The sequence below is a fragment of the Mesoplodon bidens genome (assembly GCF_964165515.1).
Source record: "Mesoplodon bidens genome assembly, chromosome: 11".
Lineage (NCBI taxonomy): Eukaryota > Metazoa > Chordata > Mammalia > Artiodactyla > Ziphiidae > Mesoplodon > Mesoplodon bidens.
This window is the reverse complement of record NC_138167.1, coordinates 64713959-64736582: the sequence shown is the minus strand read 5'-3', so window position 1 is coordinate 64736582 and position 22624 is coordinate 64713959. Positions and strand designations below refer to the sequence as shown.

Below are 22624 nucleotides of genomic sequence, written 5' to 3'. Positions count from 1 at the left end.
TGTGGGAGACCCCTATGTCATATTCCCAGTGAAAATGACCAGGCCATTAGTTGTCTGAAGGGCTCTACTTGAGGGCTTTTCTTGACTTTAACGCCACCACAAATGGTGGTTATTTGAATAAGTTGTCTGAAGTCATTAGAGCAGCTGATCCCTTAACCACTTTCTCTAAGTCCTGAAAATGTTTATAATCAATCTAGTTCTTTGGGAGCTTTTAACAGCATATTTAAGCTTAACTGAAAAAAATTCTCCCTTGCTGGAAATTGTTTCCCCTCACTTTTGTCTATCCTCGCTCCAGGTATCTTCCTTGACTTGTTGCACCTAAGGAAACGTGGGGGCTTTGACATATCCTTGTTCTACAGAGATATTATCAGCATAGCAGAGGATGAGGACATAGGGGTTCACTTTGAGGAGTCGAGCAAGCTCAGAGACCTGTTGAGGAAGGTTCGCGCCAAGGAGACCAGGAAGCGCGTGCTCTACAGGTAGGCACTAAGGCTGGGTCAGCTGTCCACGAGGCCCCTAACTGATCATAAGCAGTGCATGGCTTTGACCTCCCTGGCTCCTTAACTCTGGGCTGTACCGCTGCCTCACTGTTCCTCTAGAAAACTTGCTTTAGGGCTTCCCTGGTGGAGCAGTGGTTGAGGGTCCGCCTGCCAATGCAGGGGACACGGGTTCGTGCCCCGGTCTGGGAGGATCCCACGTGCTGCGGAGCAGCTGGGCCCGTGAGCCATGGCCGCTGAGCCTGCGCGTCCGGAGCCTGTGCTCCGCAACGGGAGAGGCCACAACAGTGAGAGGCCCGCGTACCGCAAAAAACAAACAAACAAAAAAAACCTGCTTTATTTCAGGATAGCACAAGCTATTTGCTTCTATTTCTCTAGAAAGAGCTGGTATGCTGTTTCTCCAAAATAAAACAGCTCTCCACTCCTTTGGGGTAAACAGTTGCGGCTAACGGTATCCTCAGTTGCACTCACTAGGACATTGTCTGTTTTCTTCTCTGTAAATTGGGGATAACGACAGTACCTGGTATAGAGCAAAAACTCAATAAATTTTAGTTATTATCATTGCTGTTAAAATTGTTATTCTAATTTCTTATAAACTTGAGACCAGTAAGAACCAGGTGGTTGGATTATCTTCCTTTAGAGACCTTTGACGTTAGAATCCAAAGGCCGCCTCAGTGTTTCTTCCTAAAGAGCATCAGACTTTCATTTTAGACTAGTTTCCTCAGTATAGAGGAATAAGACCATTGGTAGTTTTTGAGCTGTTTTCAAGAGATTACTGACAATTCTACTAGAAAACCCATGCAATTAAATATTTTAAGGAAACCATGAAGCAGCTCATTGCTACAGTTATAGTTTTGTCATTGTTCTCCTTTTCCTCCCAGGAACTATTTCTCTTTCCTCAAACAATCACCCTGTCACCTTTTCTCCTTCCTGAAATAGTGGAATATTGTTACTACTACAATTTGGAAGTCTACACACATTGGTGGGAGTGGCAGGGGGCATAAAACGGCGGTTAAAAGTAGGTTCTAGGGCTTCCCTGGTGGTGCAGTGGTTGAGAGTCCGCCTGCCGATGCAGGGGACGCGGGTTCATGCCCTGGTCCGGGAAAATCCCATGTGCCACAGAGCAGCTAGGCCCATGAGCCATGGCCGCTGAGCCTGTGCGTCCGGAGCCTGTGCTCCGCAACGGGAGAGGCCACAGCAGTGAGAGGCCTGCGTACCGCAAAAAAAAAAAAAAAAAAAAGTAGGTTCTAGAGTCAGATTGGCTCGGATTCTAGTCCTCTGCTGCGTGACCTGGGGTAAATCATGTAACTTCTCTGAGCCTCAGTAAAATGGAAGCAAAAATGGTCCCTCTTTATAGGGCTGCTGTGATGATTAAATGGAATAACGTAGTAATTATAAACATTAGCTATTCTTACTATTTTGTGAAAGAGTCATTATAGGATACTTGGTAGTAATAATAATAAATTGGAGCTGTTTGAGAATTAATTGCCTAAGGCTTGGAAAATTATTACACTTATTCTTGCTATAATAAAATAATAGAATTATTTTACTGCATAATTATTGTGTGCCAGGCACTGTCCTAAGTTCTTTTTTCTCTTTTTATTTGAATTTTATTTATTTTTTATACTGCAGGTTCTTATTAGTTATCCATTTTATACATATTAGTGTATATATGTCAATCCCAATCTCCCAATTCATCACACCACCACTCCCACCCCTGCCACTTTCCCCCCTTGGTGTCTATACGTTTGTTCTCTACACCTGTATCTCTCTTTCTTTCTTTCTTTCTTTTTTAATAAATTTATTTATTTATTTTTGGCTGCGTTGGGTCTTTCTTGCTGTGCACGGGGCGTTGCAGTTCATGGGCTTCTCATTGAGGTGGCTTCTCTTGTTGCGGAGCATGGACTCTAGGGTGGGCAGGCTTCAGTAGTTGCAGCACGTGGGCCCAGTAGTTGTGGCTTGTGGGCTCTAGAGCACAGGCCCAGTAGCTGTGGCACACGGGCTTAGTTGCTCCACAGCATGTGGTATCTTCCCGGACCAGGGCTCGAACCCGTGTCCCCTGCACCAGCAGGCGGATTCTTAACCACTGCGCCACCAGGGAAGCCCTGTGTCTCTATTTCTACCCTGCAAACCGGTTCATCTGTATGTCCTAAGTTCTTTGTTAACATAATTACCTCATTTAATCTATAAAAATAGTGCTTCAGTTGGGTTGAAACCTACCCATTAGTAACATTTATTAACCTTAAATCATTTCAGATGAAGTTTAACATAAGCAGCTTGTTTTGTGCTGTGGGCTTTCACATTTTCCTTTCCTTGGTATGACATAAACCACATGATGTTATACTATAACTCTGTCTTAACTTAGAGTTATGACATTTTCAAGGTCGAAAGGTACCTTAGTTTATAAATGTGAACATTTAATATGGGGTGGGGGGACTAACCAATTTGCTCTTTTGGTTCAGAAATAGAACCAAGGTCACTTGAAGCCTGAGGCCAGAGTAGACCACATTGACCAGTGCTTTTTCCCAGGATACTAAAATTTAGAGGGCACAACAATTTTTAAAAACTACTTTTGCAGATTGTGCAGTTTTTAAATTGGTTACATTTATTGTCAGCTCTCCTTCAGCAGCCTTTAAACAACTGTGTTTAACACCTAGTAAGCCGGAATAATTTAAAGTAGGAAGCCATCAAATGGGTGGTGTTATTACTAATGCCCATCTGTTACTAACACTCATCTCTGGGGCACATCATACATTACCAAATTGTACCATACCTACCAGGTGCTTGCTCCAGGAACCTAAAATTTCTAGTCAGGGCTCTGTCCCAAACCAATGTTCTTTCTACTGTGTGAACCAATATACCTTTGAACTAGCTATAACTTGTTTAAACATGTTCTCTTCTTTAAAGTAAATACTGCTAAACATTCTACAACAGTGAAGATTGGGTTATTAATTTAAGACTTTTCTTCTTTTGGGATAAAGGTTTTAAAGCTATAAATTTCCCTCTGAGCACTGATTTAGCTGCATCCTATACCTTTTGATATGTTGTGTTTTCACTTTCATTCAGTTCAAAATCATTTTAAATTTCCCTTGTGATTTCTCCTTTGACCTCCTGGGTTATTTAGAATTGTATTGTTTACTTTCCAAATATTTGAGGTTTTCCCAGATTTCGCTTTGTTGTGGATCTCTAACTTAGTTCCATTTTGGGTAAAGAACATATTTTGTATGATAGCAATCCTTTTTTTTTTTTTTTTTTGGTTGCACTGCACAGCATGTGAGATCTTAGTTCCCTGACCAGGGATTGACCTGTGTCCCCTGCAGTGGAAGCGCAGAGTCCTAACCACTGGACCACCAGGGAATTTCCAATTTCAAATTTTTTAGATGCATTTAGACTTGTCTTGTGTCTCAGTATATGGTCTATCCTAGAGAATGTTACGTGTGTGCATGAAGAGAATGTGTAGCACAGGTTATTTTTCTGTTCTGCCTTTTTTCCCCACAGTATTGTATTGTAAATTTTTTTTTTTTTTTTTTTTTTGCTGTACGCGGGCCTCTCACTGTTGTGGCCTCTCCCATCGCGGAGCACAGGCTCCGGACGCGCAGGCTCAGCGGCCATGGCTCACGGGCCCAGCCGCTCTGCGGCACGTGGGATCCTCCCAGACTGGGGCACGAACTCGTGTCCCCTTCATCAGCAGGTGGACTCTCAACCACTGTGCCACCAGGGAAGCCCTGTAAATATTTTTGCATGTTGTCTTTATTATAGAACACATTTTCAAGAGGTCCTATTGCTGCTTAAGATGTTGATATAAATACTCTGGAGCAAAATGTTATAATGGAAAAGTACCTGAGCTTTGAATCAGACATATGTGAATTTGAATACCAGTTTTCATTAGTTGTATGTCTTTGGGCAAGTTAGATAACATCCCTGAGTCTCAGTGTTTTCATCTGTAAAAATGACAACAACAAGGTTATTGGGTAGCAAGTAACAGAAACTGACTCTTGACTAATTTCAGAATATTAAAACAAAATCCTGAACAGGATGGGTAGTATAGGAACCAGGGTGGTGCCAGGAATCTAGAAAATAAGAATTATTGACAGTGTCTTTGGGGTACCACTGTCAGCAAGCATCCTCTCCAACTGTGTCTTTTCTTGGTCACTGTTTAAGACCCAGATTCTCAGGATAATAAGTCTGATGGCTTGAGCCTGGGCCAGATGTGCCCATCTCTTGGTCAGGGTAAAGCATAGCACCTGGATGAACATTTTCCCAAAACTGCAGTGGGGGAAGGGTGGTTCCCTAAGAAAAATTGGGGTTTCATTGTTAAAATAAGAAGGAAGGTATACTAGACAAGCAGAAGCAGCAGATAATATAGTACTTATAGGATTATTATGATGATTAAATGAGAGTAACTGTAAAGTGATTTGATAAATTGCTAGGCTCAATTTAAAAAATCATTATTTTTATTATGGTACATTCTTTATCATTATTTTAAGGAGTTAACAATACATTCTGAGACGAATTTTTTGCAATATAGACCCTGAGATGTATTACAGCAAACTCCATTGTATTATTAAAAAGCTTTATATTTGTATTCGAAAAGCTTAAGTTATTGGAGAGAATAAAACAAATCAGGGCCTGGGTGCCATGAATGAATTTTAGATAGGAAAATACACTCTTTCTGTCCAAATTAAAAAATTTTTCTCTCCTTCAGGTTGAAGCTTAAGCTCAACAAAGATGTAGCGCTCACTGTTGGCATTTATAATATGGTCCAGAAGGCTCTCAAACCTTCTCCAGTGAGGCTTTATCGGGAAACAAATGAACCAGTGAAAACCAAGACCCGGACATTTAATGTAAATACAGGCAGTTTGCTTTTGCCTAGCGACACCAAGAGGTCCCAGGTAGGTCTCTGCCTTCTTACTGAACTTTGTCCTGTTGAAGAGTTAACAGGCAGGGGGAGACATGATCAGCCTAACTAGTTAAATAAACTTTCATGTGCGCATCTTTCTAGCCAAGCTGTTGTCATTACCCTTTGGAATATGGCATCTAGATCAGTAATAACTTGGGAACTAGAAAGTTAGAGCCAGTATTTGGAAGAGGTGTCAGTGAAAACTTCAGCCCTCGATCAGACAGCACATGCTACTCTGAGTCTTAACAGTCTAAGTCCAGTACAGTGGCAGAAATTGTTTTATAGTTAACTAGGGAGATGAGCTAGGGAAAGAAAGTGTGTTAGGTGTGAAGTGCCCTCGTTTTAGGGAGAGATTGTTTTTTTTTCTTGCCAAACGAACCAGTTTTTCCTGTGCCTTGAAGTGATACCCTCATGCCTTTCTTAATCTGAAAGACAGACTAAGGATGCAGAACATTCTCTCTCCTCATCCTCTCACCTTTGTTCAATCTATAGAAGGATTTTTTTAAAATTGAAGTACAGTTGATTTACAAAGTTCTGTTAATTTCTGCTGTACAGCAAGGTGATTCTGTTATACATATATATACATATTAAAATATTCTTTTCCATATGGTTTATCTCAGGATATTGAATGTAGTTCCCTATAGAAGGATTTGATATCTGAAATTAAAATCAAGTGAGTCATCCTTCCTTTTTAGTTATGCAAAACGTGGGAGAGCGATTTTGCCTAAGTTCAGGACCTAGAAGGATCAACTAAGTGACTAAAATTAAATATTATTTTGATTCAACCCTTGAGATGTCTTTTGGAGCACAAATTTCAGGCCAGAGTGTCTTGCCCTACTTTTCAGGAGGAGAAGACGACAAGAAATTTCTCCTTCCATTTTGGAAGTAGCTAGTTTTCCATGTTGGTTTATTCATAGGCAGTAGCTCTTCCGGTTACTAAGTTTCTTTCTTGATTAACTGTGCCTACAAAAAGTCTTAAGGGCTCTGTTTTTGTTTATAAAACCCAAATTTGACCTTTACTAAGTTCTGTTACTAATCACATATTTAGGATCAAAATGCAAATGTTAAAGTTTGGAAGTAGTATGTGTGTATGTGTGTGTGTGTTTGAGCCTCCTACACTGAGACCTAGCACAATACCTGACGTAGGTCCTCTCAATAAGTAGGTAAGGTTTGAGCATCCTTTGTGTGTCAGGGATGATGCTGAGGGTTTAGTACACATTAAATGAGGGAAGGAACAAATGCCTGAAGAGCATGGCCTTTAGCACCAGACAGATGTGGTACAGTTCAAAGCCCAATTCAGTTGTATACTCTGGAGCAAGTTACTAACTATAGAGCTTCAGTTCACTCATCTGTAAAACAGAGTTTTTAACATTTACTGCCTAGGATTGTTACAGATGATAAACTGGGTGGCAAAAGTAAAGTGCCTGGCTGGCACTCAGTACACGTCAATTGCTGTTGATAGCAGGAAGATGCCTCTGATGAGCTCTCTTCCTGCTCCTTAGAAGAAAGCTGATCTTAACTTGCTAGTGTCATATGGCAAACATTTCGCATCTCTGTGTAGCCTCGCTATGTGGCCCTTGTTGTTCCCCTTCTATAGACCTATGCGAGTCGTCAGATTGTATTAGAGAAAGAGGAAACAGAAGAGCTTAAACGGTTTGATGAACCAGGTTTGATTCTCATCGGTTTCAAGCCCTTGATAATGCTGAAGAAGCACCATTACCTGAGGCCCTCCCTGTTCGTGTACCCCGAGGAGTCCCTGATAAATGGTAAGGGGCATAAACCAAGGATAAACGAATAAGCAACGCAGAAGGCAATTTACTGAGCAGCATTCCTAAATGGCTGCTGCTGGAAACTATATAGGATGTGTTACTGGGTATTTTGAAAGTGTTTCATGCTCAAATAAATTTTGGAAACGTAGGACTAAACAAGGTTAAAGAGATTTCTTTAGGAACTATAATATACTGATAGCATTGTGAATATCCAGGAGGGGATATAGAATTAGCATATTTAAAACTTAGTTGCTATGAAATTCTTTCTTTGAGGCATCAGATAAAGAGTTCGGGAAAAACAAAAAAATAAACCTGGCTCCTTCCCTAGTGTTGCAATTAAAGATGATATGAACTTGGCCATTGGGTTTATTTGTGCTGTCCAGACCTATGTTCCTCTGTGCTATAGCTAATGAACCTCCCGGATCTGACCTGACTGGTTTTCATCTGCAACTAGGGCTTATGTCATTAGCCTAATGATAGTAAAAGTGAACTGACAGTAATAATTCACACCCCTAAATGGAGTATTTGAGGTGCCCTTTCCTTTCTCTTCCTTTCTGTGCCTCTGCTACCCTCACTTTACCCTCACCTCTGGGTCCATCACCCCTGACCTATCAAAGTATCATAAACGCTTTTAAGAAAATGGAAGAGAAACTGTAGGTTTATAACATGGGCTAAGAAAGGAGGAGACATCTTTAGGATACAGACCCCCGGGATGTTTGTTTTCCAGGGAGCTCAACCCTGTTCAGTGCTCTACTCACCAAGTGTCTGGAGAAGGAGGTCATGGCAGTGTGCAGATACACACCCCGCCAGAATATGCCCCCTTGTTTTGTGGCCTTGATGCCACAGGAAGAGGAGCTGGATGACCAGAAAATTCAGGTGACTCCCCCAGGTATGTGAAGGAGATAATTTCAGTGCTTCTGAACCTTGCTTAGCCTTGGAGTCATTCCTGGGATACCAACTCAGACCTGCTGAACCCGAGTCTCCAGGAGTCGGGCCTGGGAAATGTGTGTTTATAAGATTGCACAGGTGAATTTGATGAACAGCCAGGTAAGGCTGTCAAATATGGTTGTGCAGTGCACAGCATGTACAACTGTACAAGGCAGCTCTGCAGCCAGGGTTGAGAATTGACTTCATAGGGACTGTTTGAAGGTTACTGGCATAAGTTCATGGGGTCTCACTGCTGACACGTTCTTTACTAAAAACCATTGTTTGGTACCCTTGTAATATTTAATGGTTGGTTTATCTCTTGTGGACACCAAAGCAGTGAGGTATCATGGAATGATTGTGGGGTTTTTTTTGTTTTGTTTTGTTTTTTGCAGTATATGGGCCTCTCACTGTTGCGACCTCTCCCCTTGCGGAGCACAGGCTCTGGACGCGCAGGCTCAACAGCCATGGCTCACGGGCCTAGCTGCTCCGCGGCATGTGGGATCTTCCCAGACCGGGGCATGAACCCATGTCCCCTGCATTGGCAGGTGGACTCAACCACTGCGCCACCAGGGAAGCCCTTTTTTTTTTTTTTAATATTTATTTATTTATTTGGTTGCACTGAGTCTTAGTTGCAGCAGGCGGGCTCCTTTGTTGTAGCTCTAGGGCTCCTTAGTTGTGGCTCCAGGGCTTCTTAGTTGTGGCTTCAGGGCGCCTTAGTTGCGCCTCACCTGCTCCTTAGTTGCGGCATGCGAACTCTTAGTTGCAGCATGCATGTGGGATCTAGTTCCCTGACCAGAGATGGAACCCAGACCCCCTGCATTGGGAGTGCGGAGTCCTATCCACTGCAACGCCAGGGAAGTCCCATAACCGTGGGTTTTGAAGTCACACTTGACTTTGTCTTATACTTATGTGTCTGAAAGCTCACTTTCTTTTGTTTTAGACCCTTCTCTGCCACCTGTTAGCTGGCCACATTGGGCAAATAATTTAGCCTTCCTGTTTATATTCCTTATCTTCAAAGATGAGAATTCTGGAACACCTTTCTCTCAAGGTCACTTCACATTTGAAATAAGTTAATAAACATATAAGTGCCTAGCACAAAGCAGCCAACAGATGACTACCATCAGCCAACTACTAGTAGAAGGATGACTACTAGTCATCCTTCTTTTTAAAAAATATTTATTTATTTATGGCTGTGTTGGGTCTTTGTTGCTGCGCATGGGCTTTCTCTAGTTGCGGTGAGCGGGGGCTACTCTTCGTTGCGGTACATGGGCTTCTCACTGCGGTGGCTTCTCTTGTTGCAGAGCACGGGCTCTAGGCACGCGTGCTTCAGTAGTTGTGGCGCACGAGCTCTAGAGCGCAGGCTCAGTAGTTGTGGCGCACGGGCTTAGTTGCTCCGCGGCATGTGGGATCTTCCCGGACCAGGGCTCGAACCCATGTCCCCTGCATTGGCAGGCTGATTCTTAACCACTGCGCCACCAGGGAGTCCCATCCTTCCTCTTTAGCCATGCTAATAAAAATTATAAAGTAAGTCTTTGAATGTGTTATATTTCCAATCCTGGTCATCTGAATGCTCAGGAACACCTTTTATGTCAGTTCGACGCTTTGTCTCTCAGCTCTGTGCTGATGAAGCAGAGGCTCTCCAAGCCCCATTTCTCCTTTGCCAGCGGGCTCTCGGGGAGGCTCTGTCAATAGTGGGCGCTAGAGGGAGACATTAGGGCCGTGGAGAGCTAAGAGACTTCCTCTTGCTCAGTGCTGTTGGCATTGCCAGCAAGGGCTCTTCACCTGGCAGCAACAGTGGGTTCCAGTCTGTAGATTTTTCAGTCTTTCTAGAACCCGTCAGCAACTGGACAGGGTCAGGCTGGTAACTGTTACCTCTTCTCTTCTAGCACATGGTGGGGACTGGGGAGCAAAGGGGAGAGGTTGAAGCTCGGAGGAGGGGCCGACAGAGTTGGATGTAGCCCTCCAGGGAGGGGCACTGTCTACCTGGTTCTGGGTGTATGGAAAAAGCTGGCGGCTGGAAGCTGGCTGGGGCGACACTGGCAGGAACAGGAAGTACCTGAGAAGGAACACTCCTTTCAGGTCCCCCTCTGGAGATTCCAAAGGGAGTCTGCTAGGCAGATGCTAATGGGAATCAGCTGGTAAAGGAGAAATGGGATTTGCAGGGTCCCAGCTCCAGCAGCACAGCACGCAGAAGGGTGAATTGGAGCTGAGAAAAAACGACAGCTCAGGAGACTTCCCTGGTGGCGCAGCGATTAAGAATCTGCCTGCCGATGAAGGGGACACTGGTTCAAGCCCTGGTCCGGGAACTATAGATCCCACCTGCCGCGGAGCAACTGAGCCTGCGTGCCGCAACTACTGAGCCCGTGCGCCACAATGAGAGAGAAGCCTGCCGCGCTGCAACAGAGATCCCGCTTGCCTCAACTAAGACCCAACGCAGCCAAAAATGAAATAAATTAAGTTTTTTAAAAAAGGAAGTAAAACGATAGCTCGGTGACTGAAACCTTTCATTGAGTCAAATCTCCGAAAACATGTCTTTCTTTCTTTCTTCTTCAGGCTTCCAGCTCATCTTCTTGCCCTATGCTGATGACAAACGGAAGGTGCCCTTTACTGAAAAAGTCATGGCAAACCCAGAGCAGGTAGACAAGATGAAGGCTATTGTTCAGAAGCTCCGCTTCAAGTACAGGTGAGTGATGGGTCATTCACAGGCTTTCTTCTGGAACTGCCTCCTGAGTTGAAGGTTGTACTGGAGATGTGAGTTAAGCATAAACCGAGAGAATGTGATTTTATTCTTTTTCATTTACTGATAGATAATTAGTCTTTAGAAGCTATAGGGAGAGTGGAAGTTCTTTTATTGAAGGCTCTGGAATTGTGCTAAGGGTTTACAGCTGGTTGACCTGCTGTGTTGTGCTTAGAAAGCCAGGTTAGTTAGTTGAACAAGCTCTGCAAAGCAGCAGTAAGGAGAAGATTCTTGGTTGGCCTTCTCCTTGATTGTTTGTTGTCACACGGTGAGTAAAAGCAAGTAAATCCAGTGTAAATTGTCATGGGGTTGAAAAAATGATTATATAATGCACATAGACCATCTCCCAGAACCTGTATAAGGTGACACCAAACATAATTTTTTTCACATTTCGTCTTTTGTCTCTGGGCTACTTCCCTAACTCTTCCTACCTGTGGGCAAAGTGACCTTCTTTCTCCAAAGGAAACCTCCTGGTGTAGTCCTTTGTTGGGCAAATGGAAGCATTGTTAAGGTTCTACCATGTGCCGTGCACTGTTCTAGATACCACTCCAACAGTATCTCATTTATTCTTCATGAGAACCCTGAAAGTTTTGGTGCCCATTTTACAGGTAAAGAAACTGAGGCTTAGAGGAGTGAGGCAGCTTGCCCAGACTCACCCAGCTAGAAGGAACTGGAGCCAGGATTCAAGTCTAGGACTGTATGCCTCTAGATTCTTTCTGTTTTTACTTTCATGTTCTACCGAGTGTGGGAAGAAAGAATACTCAGTTTCATTGTCTCCCCACCTCCCACCATCCCTCTGTTATGTTTTCTCTGTACTTACCTCCTCTGGCCCTGCCTCCTCTGTTTCTGTCTCTGTCCACAGCTTCCAGTGACAGACAGGTGGGCAGGTATTGTTTTGCTTTAAAATTTGCTTTTGGATCCCTAGCATCGGACAATAAAGTGAAAGTTGGAAAGAGAGTAGTTGATTCAAGAGATAAGATTCCCAACTGTTTTACCTGGGGTGTATTTCTCAGCTGACCTTGGGCCTGCACTGTCTCAGTTGGGTTTTTAACTTTATTATTTTATTTTTAAAATGTTTAAATTTTTATTTTTTAACTTATTCATGTCACTGTTAATGTTTTAACAGAAGTGACAGCTTTGAGAACCCAGTGCTGCAGCAGCACTTTAGGAACATGGAGGCCTTGGCTTTGGATTTGATGGAGCCTGAACAAGCCGTGGATCTGACATGTAAGGAGGCCGTGACTGAGTTGAAAAGTTCTTTTCATGGGAAGCTTTCGTGTTGATTTTACTCTGGACCAGTAATTTGGATGCATTTCCTAGCACCCTCTAAGTACACAACCTGTGGTCCAGATCATCTCTGCCTGAGAGATTTCCTAGACCAGCTTAGATTGCCTGGGAATGGGTTTGGCCGATTCTGCAGTAAGAGGAGGAGGATGTGCCAGGCTTCTGAGACCTGCCTCTGACGTAGACCATCCATGACTACGTGTTGGTAAAAATTAAAAACAACAATCTGCAACATTTATTGAGTGCTTAACTGTGTGCCAGGCCTTGTTGTCCTGTGTGTTGACTCATTTATTCTGCATGACTATGAGATAGGTTCTGTTACTGTCCCTAGTTTGCAGGGAAGGGAGTGATTTGCCCAAGGCACTAAGTAGTAAGTGGTGGCTGTTGGTGCAGAATCCAGTGAGTCTGGCCCAGAGCCCTTGCTCTGAACCACTACGCTTACCTTACTGCTGCTCCATCAGACGGCGTGCTCTGCCCTGAGGAAATGGACCTCGTTACCCAGCATGGAGGACATTTGCCTGGCCTCCCAGGCTGAGGTGCTCTGAGCTCCCTGCTGGTCCCTTTCTGGATTGTGGTTCTCTCATGTACTTCATAAGAGGATGTGTGAAGTTTAGCGATGTAAGTAAATACCTACTGGAAAACAGATTGGATTTAATAAAGACTCTTGACAGAGGTTGAAAAGATCAGAACTGTTAGTTCGGCCTGCTTAGCTTCCCAGTTATTATTGATCTCTTTCATGCTAGCGCCAGCATTAAAAGCATGAGTTGTTGGACGTGTGTCATGGTGGTGACTGTCAGCTGGGCCTGGCAGAAGAAGGACCCTTGAGTGAGGCAGCCCATCTCTTCCTTTATGGCCTTTAGGCAGATCAGGAAGTAAATTGCCTAGTCTCTAGCAAGATGGCTAGGGACACAGACTTTGGAAACACCCGATGTAGGTAGATTTGAATCCCAGCTCTCTGGCACTTATTTAATTGTGTGGCCTTGGAACAATACTTAATCTCATTGAAGCCCAGTTTCCTTATTGGTAAAATGGGGATGATGATCTGTCCTTACAAGGTGTTGACACTCGGGAAGGTGCTCAGAACACAGTTGTCCTCCTTTATTCCACAGCCGTGTGCTCTGCTTCCTCACTAGCGCCTCAGCCTCTTGCATTCTCTCGTCTGGCCCTATACTTTTTGGGAGAAAGTCTTGTTTTCTCTTGCTACTTCTATTTTTCAAAAACAATGTTGGCTGCTGCGGTGTTTCCTGTAAGCTAAATGTCTCAGGTTCCTGTCTTTAGCCCTTTCTTCTCTCCTTTCTGTTGGTTATGTTATCCACTCCAATAGCCTCAAGTATGACCTCATGTCCACAACCCCCAAACCTGTATCTCCAGCCCTGTCCTTTCCTCTAAGCTCTGGCCAAAGCTTCCAGCTGCCCAGGTGACATCTACTGAAGGCCCTGGGTATCCTACTGCTCAAACATGTGACCCCTTTGACTCTTTGTTCTTTCACATCCCTCGCTCACTTCTAATCAAATGTGTCTGCTTCTCTGTGACACAGTGATAAGGCTTTCTTTTAATAAATAACTTATCAAGGACTCAAAATTGTTTTCTTTCTTCTTTTGGCTTTGTCACACCATACTGTTTTGGTTTTTCTCCTATGCCTGTGGAGACCCTAAGACTTCTTTGCCGGACCTGCTTCCCTTTTTTCTCCTCTAACATGGAAGTGTGCTGGGTGATCCTGGGCGCCATCTTTCTCTGTCCTCTCACTTCTCCCTGCATGGCCTCATCAGGCTACATCAGTGGTTCTAAGTGTGGCCCCTGGACCAGCAGCACTGGCATCTCCTGGGAACTTGTCAGAAATGCAAATTTTGAGTCCTACCCCAAGCTGACTGAATCTGAAACTCAGGTTGAGGCCCAGCAACGTGTGTTTTATTTTATTGTATTTGGCCATGCCGCATGGCATGTGAGATCTTAACTCCCCGACCAGGGGTCGAACCCGTGCCCTCTGTATTGGAAGCTCAGAGTCTTAACCACTGGACCACCAGGGAAGCCCCCAGCAACATGTGTTTTAACAAGCCTTCCCTGTGATTCTGAGACATGGCACCGCCTCTAGCACATTGGTTCCAACTTTGGCTATACAGCAGAATCATCTGGGGGACTTAAAAAAAAATCTGGCTCTTGAGGCCTCACCCCAGACCAATTAAATAAGAATCTCCTGGGCATCAGTACTCTTTAAAAGTCCCCAGGTTGGGCTCCCCTGGTGGCGCAGTGGTTAAGAGTCCGCCTGCCGATGCAGGGGACGCGGGTTCGTGCCCCGGTCCGGGAAGATCCCACATGCCGTGGAGCGGCTGGGCCCGTGAGCTATGGCCGCTGAGCCTGCACGTCCGGAGCCTGTGCTCTGCCAACGGGAGAGGCCACAACAGTGAGAGGCCCACATCCCACACACACACACACACACAAAGTCCCCAGGTTGAGAACCAAAGCTCTAGTAGAGATTCCTGTAACCTGGAACATGGGGCTTCTGACACGGCGGGAGTGCAGTTTGACGGTGACGTTCTGCCGTCTTGTAGGTACGTACACCACAGGGCAGGAGCTCCCCTCTGTACTCTGCACACGTGGTCACATGAGGAGATGAGACATTCATCTCATCACGCTTGCCCTTGATGTGACCCAGCTCTCAGCAAAAGCTCTACAAGCTCTACAGTTGTAAGAAAGGAAATAAAAATATTACCTTTCCCCCAGAGCTTCCTTTGCCTATTGCATTTGCCTTGGGGGATGTTCCTGCCATCCCAACCACTCACCTCCTCCCCCGCCCACCCCCACACCTCTTATTCCATCCATAAGTCCTGCCAGTGCTGTCACTTCTCAAGTTCCAGTCCCGTTGCCACCCCGCAGCCCCGGGCCACCCCACTCACACACACTGCTTCAGCCTTCTGTCTCACCTTCCGTCAGTTCATCCTCTACACAGCTGGCAGGCAGGGTGATCTAAAACATCCATCTGACCACGTCGCTCCCCTGCTCATAGACCTTCAAAGTTTCCCCACTGCTTTTAGGATAAGGCCTAATTCCTGGGCAGGCATTCGAGGCTTCCATGACCTCGCCATGCTTGTCTTTCTAGCCTCCTTGCTGGTCCTGCCCATCTCACACCCTGCCTGCAAGCTGTGTGTCACTGGCTGTCTCTCACCCCTGTGCCTTCTGCTTAGACTAGTATCTGCCTGAGGAAGGACACTCAGCTTGCGAGACTGTGCTGCACAGTGTCCTTCCTGACCCCTCCTGTGTTCCGGCGTGCCCTGTACGGTCCCTTTCTTCATGGCACTGTGCAGCTCTATTGCATTGGTTTTTTTACCACCTCCTTATGCCCGTGGACTGTAAGCCCTGAGGGTACAGACTCTTGTTTGAATCCACAGGGTCTAGCCCGGTTCTCAACTCTACCGCTTCCCAGCTGTTTGACTTCAGGAAAGTCATTTAACGTCTCTGATTTCCACCTCTGTAAAACGGGAAGACAGGTTTACCTACCCCAGAGATTGTCAGGAGGATTAAATAAAAATAATAAGTTTAAAGCATTTAGGAGAGTGCCTGGTTGTCAGAAGTGCTCATTAAGTACAATTGTTAAAAGCTACTTGGTAAATGTTAGACTTCGAGCAAATGTATTCATGGCCAGCTCAGCTGCCTTGTGGACCCTCCCCCATCTCAGCAATTAAGTATTTTCTCCTCTGGTCCCAGTAGAGTTGGACTGGACAGGAAGCCAGGGCTTGTGACTTCACAGGCCACTCTTCTTGTGTTTTTATTTTCTAGTGCCCAAGGTTGAAGTAATGGACAAAAGACTGGGCTCCCTGGTGGATGAGTTTAAGGAACTTGTCTACCCACCAGGTTACAATCCTGAGGAAAAAGTTCCCAAGCGAAAACAAGGTAAGGAGCTGGGTGTGGATGTTCAGTGGGTTTTGGGGGGGTCTTTTTGGTTTTGTTTTGCTTTGTTTGTTTTTTTGGCCACGCGTGCGGCTTGCAGGATCTTAGTTCACTGACCAGGGATCGAACCCAGGCCCTCAGCAGTGAACTTGTGGAGTCCTAACCACTGGACCGCCAGGGAATTCCCAGTGGGTTATTTTTTAAAGTTGCCTTTATAGTCCTATCACAGAGGATAATGTCCTTTCAGAAATTGCTATACAAACCTACATATTTACAAACACAACATATTTCAGCACAAATGAAACAATATTCACATTGTTTTCTAGTTTATTTTGTTACTCAGCTGTATATGTTGGGCAGGTATTTATATCTACATTCACATATCTACCTACTTAAAAAAAATAAGGCTACAGAGTACTTCATTGGATAGATATACACAATTTATCCAACCAGACCTTTACTGATGGATAGATATACTGCAGTGAACAGGAACCACCATTGCCTACTGGTGTGAGCAGTTACACAGCATAAATTCTTAGCAGTGGAATTGCTGGGTCAAGGTGTAGACATTTAAATTCTGATAAGAATTGCCAGTTTGCCTCTGAAAAAGTGATACACTTTATACCCTATCCAAGAAGGGATTGGTGTGTTTCCCTACACTCTCACCAACTGTAGACTTTATATACTTTAAAAATTATATATTCACAAATAAATAATAGAGGGAAAATGTATCCCGTTTTGATTTGCAGTTCTTCAGTTATGAGTAAGATGTAGTTTTACTGGACTTTTTTTTTTTCTGTGAGCTCCCAGTTTGGGGCTTTAACCATTTTTCCTACTAGACTGTCCTTTTTCTTACTGCTAGACCCAAACAAAATGTCTTTACTGCGACTCTCACATTTTTCAGGACAGCACATTGTGAATTCGTCAGCATTCGGGAATAATTCTGTCTTAGGTTGTAATCCTTTTGCCTCTCTTTGCTTAAGTAAAGCCAAATTTGGGCCTTGCTTGCCCCTGAGACCCATGAGGAAGTGGAGCTATGAGAGGTTAGGTTTGTGGTCATTACGCTTTCTCCCTTTTGCATCAGAAGTGATTCCTCCAGTGCCCTGTGTGCTGTCATAACTTTTCACACCTGCGTGAGTGTGATTTATGTATTTGTTTATCTCACTCAGCCTGCATGTTCTTACCGCCTAGCATGGTGCCTTGGCACTGACAAGGTGCTCTGTAAATGCTTTTTGTTTTGTTTTGTTTCCAGTTTTATTGATATATAGTTGACATACACCATTGTATAAGGTGTACAACATAATGGTTTTCTTAAAAATAAATTTATATATTTTTTTCATTTTTGGCTTCATTGGGTCTTCGTTGCTGCGCGGGCTTTCTCTAGTTGCGGTGAGCAGGGGCTAGTTTTCATTGCTGTGCACGGGCTTCTCATTGCGGTGGCTTCTCTTGTTGTGGAGCACAGACTCTAGGCACGGGGGCTTCAGTAGTTGTGGCATGTGGGCTCAATCGTTGTGGTGCATGGGCTTAGTTGCTCCGTGGCATGTGGGATCTTCCTGGACCAGGGATTGAACTCATGTCCCCTGCATTGGCAGGCGGATTCTTAACCACTGCACCACCAGGGAAGTCCCTACAATGTAATGATTTGACTCATATATATCATGAAAAGATGACCACAGTAGGTTTAGTGAACATCCAGCATCTCATGTAGATATAACATTAAAGAAATAGAAAAAAAAATTTTTTTCCTTGTGATGAGAACTCTTAGGAATTACTCTCCTAACAATTTTCATATGTAACATACAGCAGTGTTCATTATCTTTATTACGTTGTACATTCCATCCCTAGTACTTCTTTATTCTGTAAGTGGAAGTTTGTACCTTTTGACTGCCTTCATCCAGTTCTCCTTGCCCCTACTCCCCACTTCTGGTAACCACAAACCTGATCTCTTTTTCTATGAGTTTGTTTGTTTGTTTGTTTGTGAAGTATTATTGACCTCCAACACAATGTTAGTTTCTGGTACATAGCATAGTGATTCAATATTGCTATACATTTCAAAATGATCACTACGATAAGTCTAGTTGTCATGTGTCACCAAACAAAGATGTTACATAATTATTAACTATATTCCCCACAGTTTACATTTCATTCCTGTGACTCATTTATTTTGTAACCGAAAAAAGCTTATACTTCTTAATCTCCCTCACCTATTTCTCTCCTCCTCCCAGCCCACCCTGGCAACCACCTGTTTGTTCTCTGTATCTATGACTCTGTTTCTGTTTGGTTATGTTTTTTCATTTGTTTTGTTTTGTAGATTCCACATATAAGTGAAATCATATAGTTTTTGCCATTCTCTGTCTGACTTATTTCGCTTAGTATAATGCACTCTAGGCCCATCCATGTTGTCATAAATAGCAAGATTTAATTATTTCTTATGGCTAATATTCCATTGCATATATGTGTACCACATTTTCTTTATCCATTCATCTATTTATGGGCACTTAGGTTGCATCCATATCTTGGCTGTTGTAAATAATGCTGCAGTGAACATAGGGGTGCATGTATCTTTTTAATTAGTGTTTTGTATTTCTTCAAATAAATATCCAGAAGTGGAATTGCTGGCTTGTATGGTAGTTTTGTTTTTAATTTTTGAGGAATCTCCATACTATTTTCCATTAACCAATTTACATTACCACCAATGGTACATGAGGGTTCCCTTTTCTCCACTCTTGTTATTTGTTGTCTTTTTGATAATAGCCATTCTGACAGGTGTAAGGATATCTCACTGTAGTTTTGATTTGCATTTCCCTGATGATGAGTGATGTTGAGCATCTTTTCATGTGCCTGTTGGCCATCTGTATTGTCTTCTTTGGAAAAATGACCTTTCAGGTCCTCTGCCCATTTTCAATTGGGTTGTTTGTTTTTTTGATGTTGAGTTGTATGAGTTCTTTGCATGTTTCAGATATTAATCTCTTGTCTGATATATCATTTGCAAATATCTTCTTCCATTCAGTAGGCAACCTTTTTGTTTTGTTGATAGTTTCCTTTGCTGTGTGAAAGCATTTTAGTTTGATATAGTCCCATTTGTTTATTTTTGCTTTTGTTTCCTTTGCCTGAGGAGACATATCCAAAAAAATATTAAGACTAGTGTCAAAGTGCATACTGCCTGTGTTTTTGTCTAGAAGTTTTATGGTTTCAGGTCTTACATTTAATCTTTAATCTATTTTTTAGTCTTTAAAAAAATCTTTAATCTATTTTGAGGTTTTTTTGTTTTGTTTTGTTTTGTTTTTTTTGCAGTACACGGGCCTCTCACTGTTGTGGCCTCTCCCGTTGCTGAGCACAGGCTCTGGACGCGCAGGCTCAGTGGCCATGGCTCACGGGCCCAGCTGCTCCGCGGCACGTGGGATCTTCCCAGACCAGGACACGAACCTGTATCCCCTGCATTGGCAGGTGGACTTTCAACCACTGCGCCACCAGGGAAGCCCTATTTTGAGGTTTTTTTAAAATATGGTCTGAGAAAGTTTGATTCTTTTGCACGTAGCTGTCCAGTTTTCCCAACACCATTTATTGAAGAGACCTATGTGTCTTGTTTTGGGGCCAATATCATACTATTTTGATCACTGTAGCTTTGTAGTATAGTTTGAAAGTATAAATGCTTTTCGAATGAAGAAAGGAAGGAAGGAATGACTTGCTCACCCAGTGTGATCAGCAGTTTCGGGTAAACTGATAGGACTCACTACTTTTAACTCCCTCCTAGACGTGATACGTTTTTTTGTGTTTAACTGAAGCTGCCTTATCAAGACACCTGTCTTCCCCATGGTGTTCTAGGTAGGCATCACAGCTTTATGGAAAATGGTTAACTGCAGCCCAGATCATATGAGGGCCCCCATGCAGTATAGCTGGGATCCCCCTGGTAGCATTTCCAATCACTCCCACCTGACCTGTTTCCCCAGGTGATGAAAATTCTGGAAGCAAAAGGCCCAAGGTGGAGTTATCTGAAGAGGATCTGAAGGCCCACGTCAGCAAGGGCACACTGGGTAAGCTCACTGTGCCCACACTGAAGGAAGCCTGCAGGGTGTATGGGCTGAAGAGTGGGATGAAGAAGCAGGAGCTGCTGGATGCGCTCACCAAGCACTTCCAGAGGGCCTGACCAGAGACCATACAGCCAGTTACCCTTCCACATTGCAGCCAGGTGGCTTGGTTTTGTTTTTATCAAGTTAAAACATGTTTCTCCTGAGCCAGGAAGAGTCTGGCTGACAGAAGCCAAGGACTTTGTTTACAAGACTTTCTGTTATCATGGAGACAGCGTTGCCATCTCACTTTGCTGTGCCTTACTCTACTGCCTGAATAAAGAGCCCTAACTTTGTACTATATATTGTTCACACATAAAGATGTGTCTGCTTTGCATCCAAAGATGCCATTGGCTGTTAGCTTAATTTTCTCTCCCACTGGGAACGCATTTCGTCACAATGGAAATAAAATAAATATCAATGAGGGTAGGGAAGAGTGTGACAGTTAAGGACTGGGGAACATAGTTTAGGAATGACAAGCCCTAGTAAGGTTATATTCTGATCCTCTGTCCTCCCACCTGTTTTCCTTTAAATGTGTCATATGAAGATCTAAAGATCAGATTTCAGAAGTAATAACGAGGCAACATTTCTAATTCTGGTACCACTTGCTTCATGAGTAAATAGCAACCCCCCCTCATGTTGTATTTTCTTAATGTGACATTCAAGTATATGAAGAAGAGATACACATTTTCTGTTGCCCTGAGAGTTTGGGTTGCAGTGTAAGTGAAATGAGTATTCCTGTTATTTTCAGGGGTGCTGTAGGAAGTTCAAGAAGATACGGAGAGGTTCGATGGGAGAAGGGAAAAAGGAAGGGTCCTAGTGTCAGGAAAAGAGGAAGAGGAGGAGAGTGTCTCTCTTTGTTTTCTTCCCCTTCCCATCTCTCTATCCTCCCTGCCCCTTTCCTGCTCTTTCTGCAGCTATGGCTTTTGAAGAATTAGCCTGAGAGAAGGAAGGAGATGGAAGGGTTTTTATCCTCTGAGGATGGCTTGTAGGTCCTGTGTCTTTCAAAACTAGAACGAGCATCTCATGAGGTGAGTGTTGGAGGGGTCAGATTACTCTTGGAAGAGATTTTTCAGTTTTGGATTCTTTGCTCTGATTTTTGTAAGTTTTTTTTTAAACTTCTTTTTGCTTGTTTTTGTTTGGAAAGGAGATGTTATATTCTTGTTTGGATTTCTTTCCTTATCTGGGGGAGAGGGAAAATAATTCTTCAATTAGAAAAGATGCCTTTGAGGATACAGCAAAATAATGCAAAACCATTTAGTACAGTACGTATTCATTCTTGTTGTTGAGAAATAAGACCATCCCCGTTAAATGAAGCATGCTTGGAAACTCTGGGTTCTAGAGAGGGTTACTAATACCACAAAGGTAGATTAGAATCAGGCTAGTCACCATAAGTAGGAGGGTAAGAATGAGTACCACTGCTGGGCCTTTGTTTTCAAGCCTGGATTTCTTGGCTAGTGAGGAGGAAACCTAGTGAGTCCCAGGCTTCTCCTGCAGGACCTTACCTAAGTCTAGGCTCCTTCTCTTCTGTTCTCCTATTTACAAAATGGAGAGAAGGAAAGAGTTCAAGGGTCCAACAAAGCACCAGTAATGTGAATGTTAGAAAAATAACCACCGAGGTCTGTGATAAAGAGCAACTGTGTGATCTCAGTTTCTCTGTAAATTAATGATGCTTGCCTTCTCTGCTCTTGAGCTCCCTAGGAGAGAAACATCATGTCCAGACATAATCTGGTTGGGCTTTTGTAAGCTCACAAGTCAGATTTAGTAAATTTGCATCTTGGCTCCATCACATACGTACAAGTGACCACCGGCAATTTACCTGGCATTTTCAAGCCTCAGTTTCATCATATTTATAATAAGAATAATAACGTGGAATAGGGAAAATAAATGAGAAAACACGTAAATGGGCACGGTGCTCAATAGGCACTAACTCTTATCCTTCTAACTTCTCTGGCTGCAAACACGCTTCGCTCCTGCAGGTGCTGGTGACGCGCGGCCAATGATTGGACGAAACGGCCTGCGCATGCGCGCCGCAGACCTGGCGGCTAGGAGCCGCGCGGGTAGGGAAGGGCAGGGAGGTGCGTCCGCCTCTGAGTGGCCAGCGGCGGGGGCGGGGCAAGAGCTGGAGAGCACGGACGTATGTTTGGCCAAAACTGCAGCAAACAAGCATGTATGCATAGGTGCATATGCCTCCTGGCTGAATGCAGAGGGAACATCTGTAATTTTTTAAAAATATTTATTTGGTTGCGCTGGGTCTTAGTTGCAGCTCGGGGGCTCCTTAGTTGCAGCTCACCGGCACCTTAGTTGTGGCATGCGAACTCTTAGTTGTGGCATGCATGTGGGATCTAGTTCCCTGACCAGGGATCAAACCCCAGTCCCCTGCACTGGGAGCGTGGAGTCTTAACCACTGTGCCACCAGGGATGTCCCTGTAATGTTTAGGTTTTTTTGTCCCGTTTTGTTTTTTAATTTTTTATTTTTTGGCTGCGTTGGGTCTTCGTTACTGCACGAGGGCTTTCTCTAGTTGCAGCAAGCAGGGGCTACTTTTCATTGTGGTGTG

At 43.8% G+C, this 22624-nt stretch overlaps 1 protein-coding gene across 2 annotated transcripts in view; it reads left to right on the top strand.

Annotated features, from left to right (window-relative positions):
• XRCC6 (X-ray repair cross complementing 6) overlaps positions 1–20409 on the top strand; it is a 29610-nt gene extending 9201 nt beyond the window's left edge. For both annotated transcript variants that reach the window (XM_081249733.1, XM_081249732.1), the window contains 8 exons: positions 296–479; positions 5203–5389; positions 6995–7163; positions 7894–8055; positions 10647–10776; positions 11957–12057; positions 15889–16002; positions 19950–20409. In XM_081249733.1, coding sequence (XP_081105859.1) covers positions 296–479; positions 5203–5389; positions 6995–7163; positions 7894–8055; positions 10647–10776; positions 11957–12057; positions 15889–16002; positions 19950–20146 — 1244 coding nt within the window. In that variant the 3' untranslated portion in view covers positions 20147–20409. The remainder of the gene's footprint in view (positions 1–295; positions 480–5202; positions 5390–6994; positions 7164–7893; positions 8056–10646; positions 10777–11956; positions 12058–15888; positions 16003–19949) is intronic.
• Positions 20410–22624: the final 2215 nt, after the last annotated feature.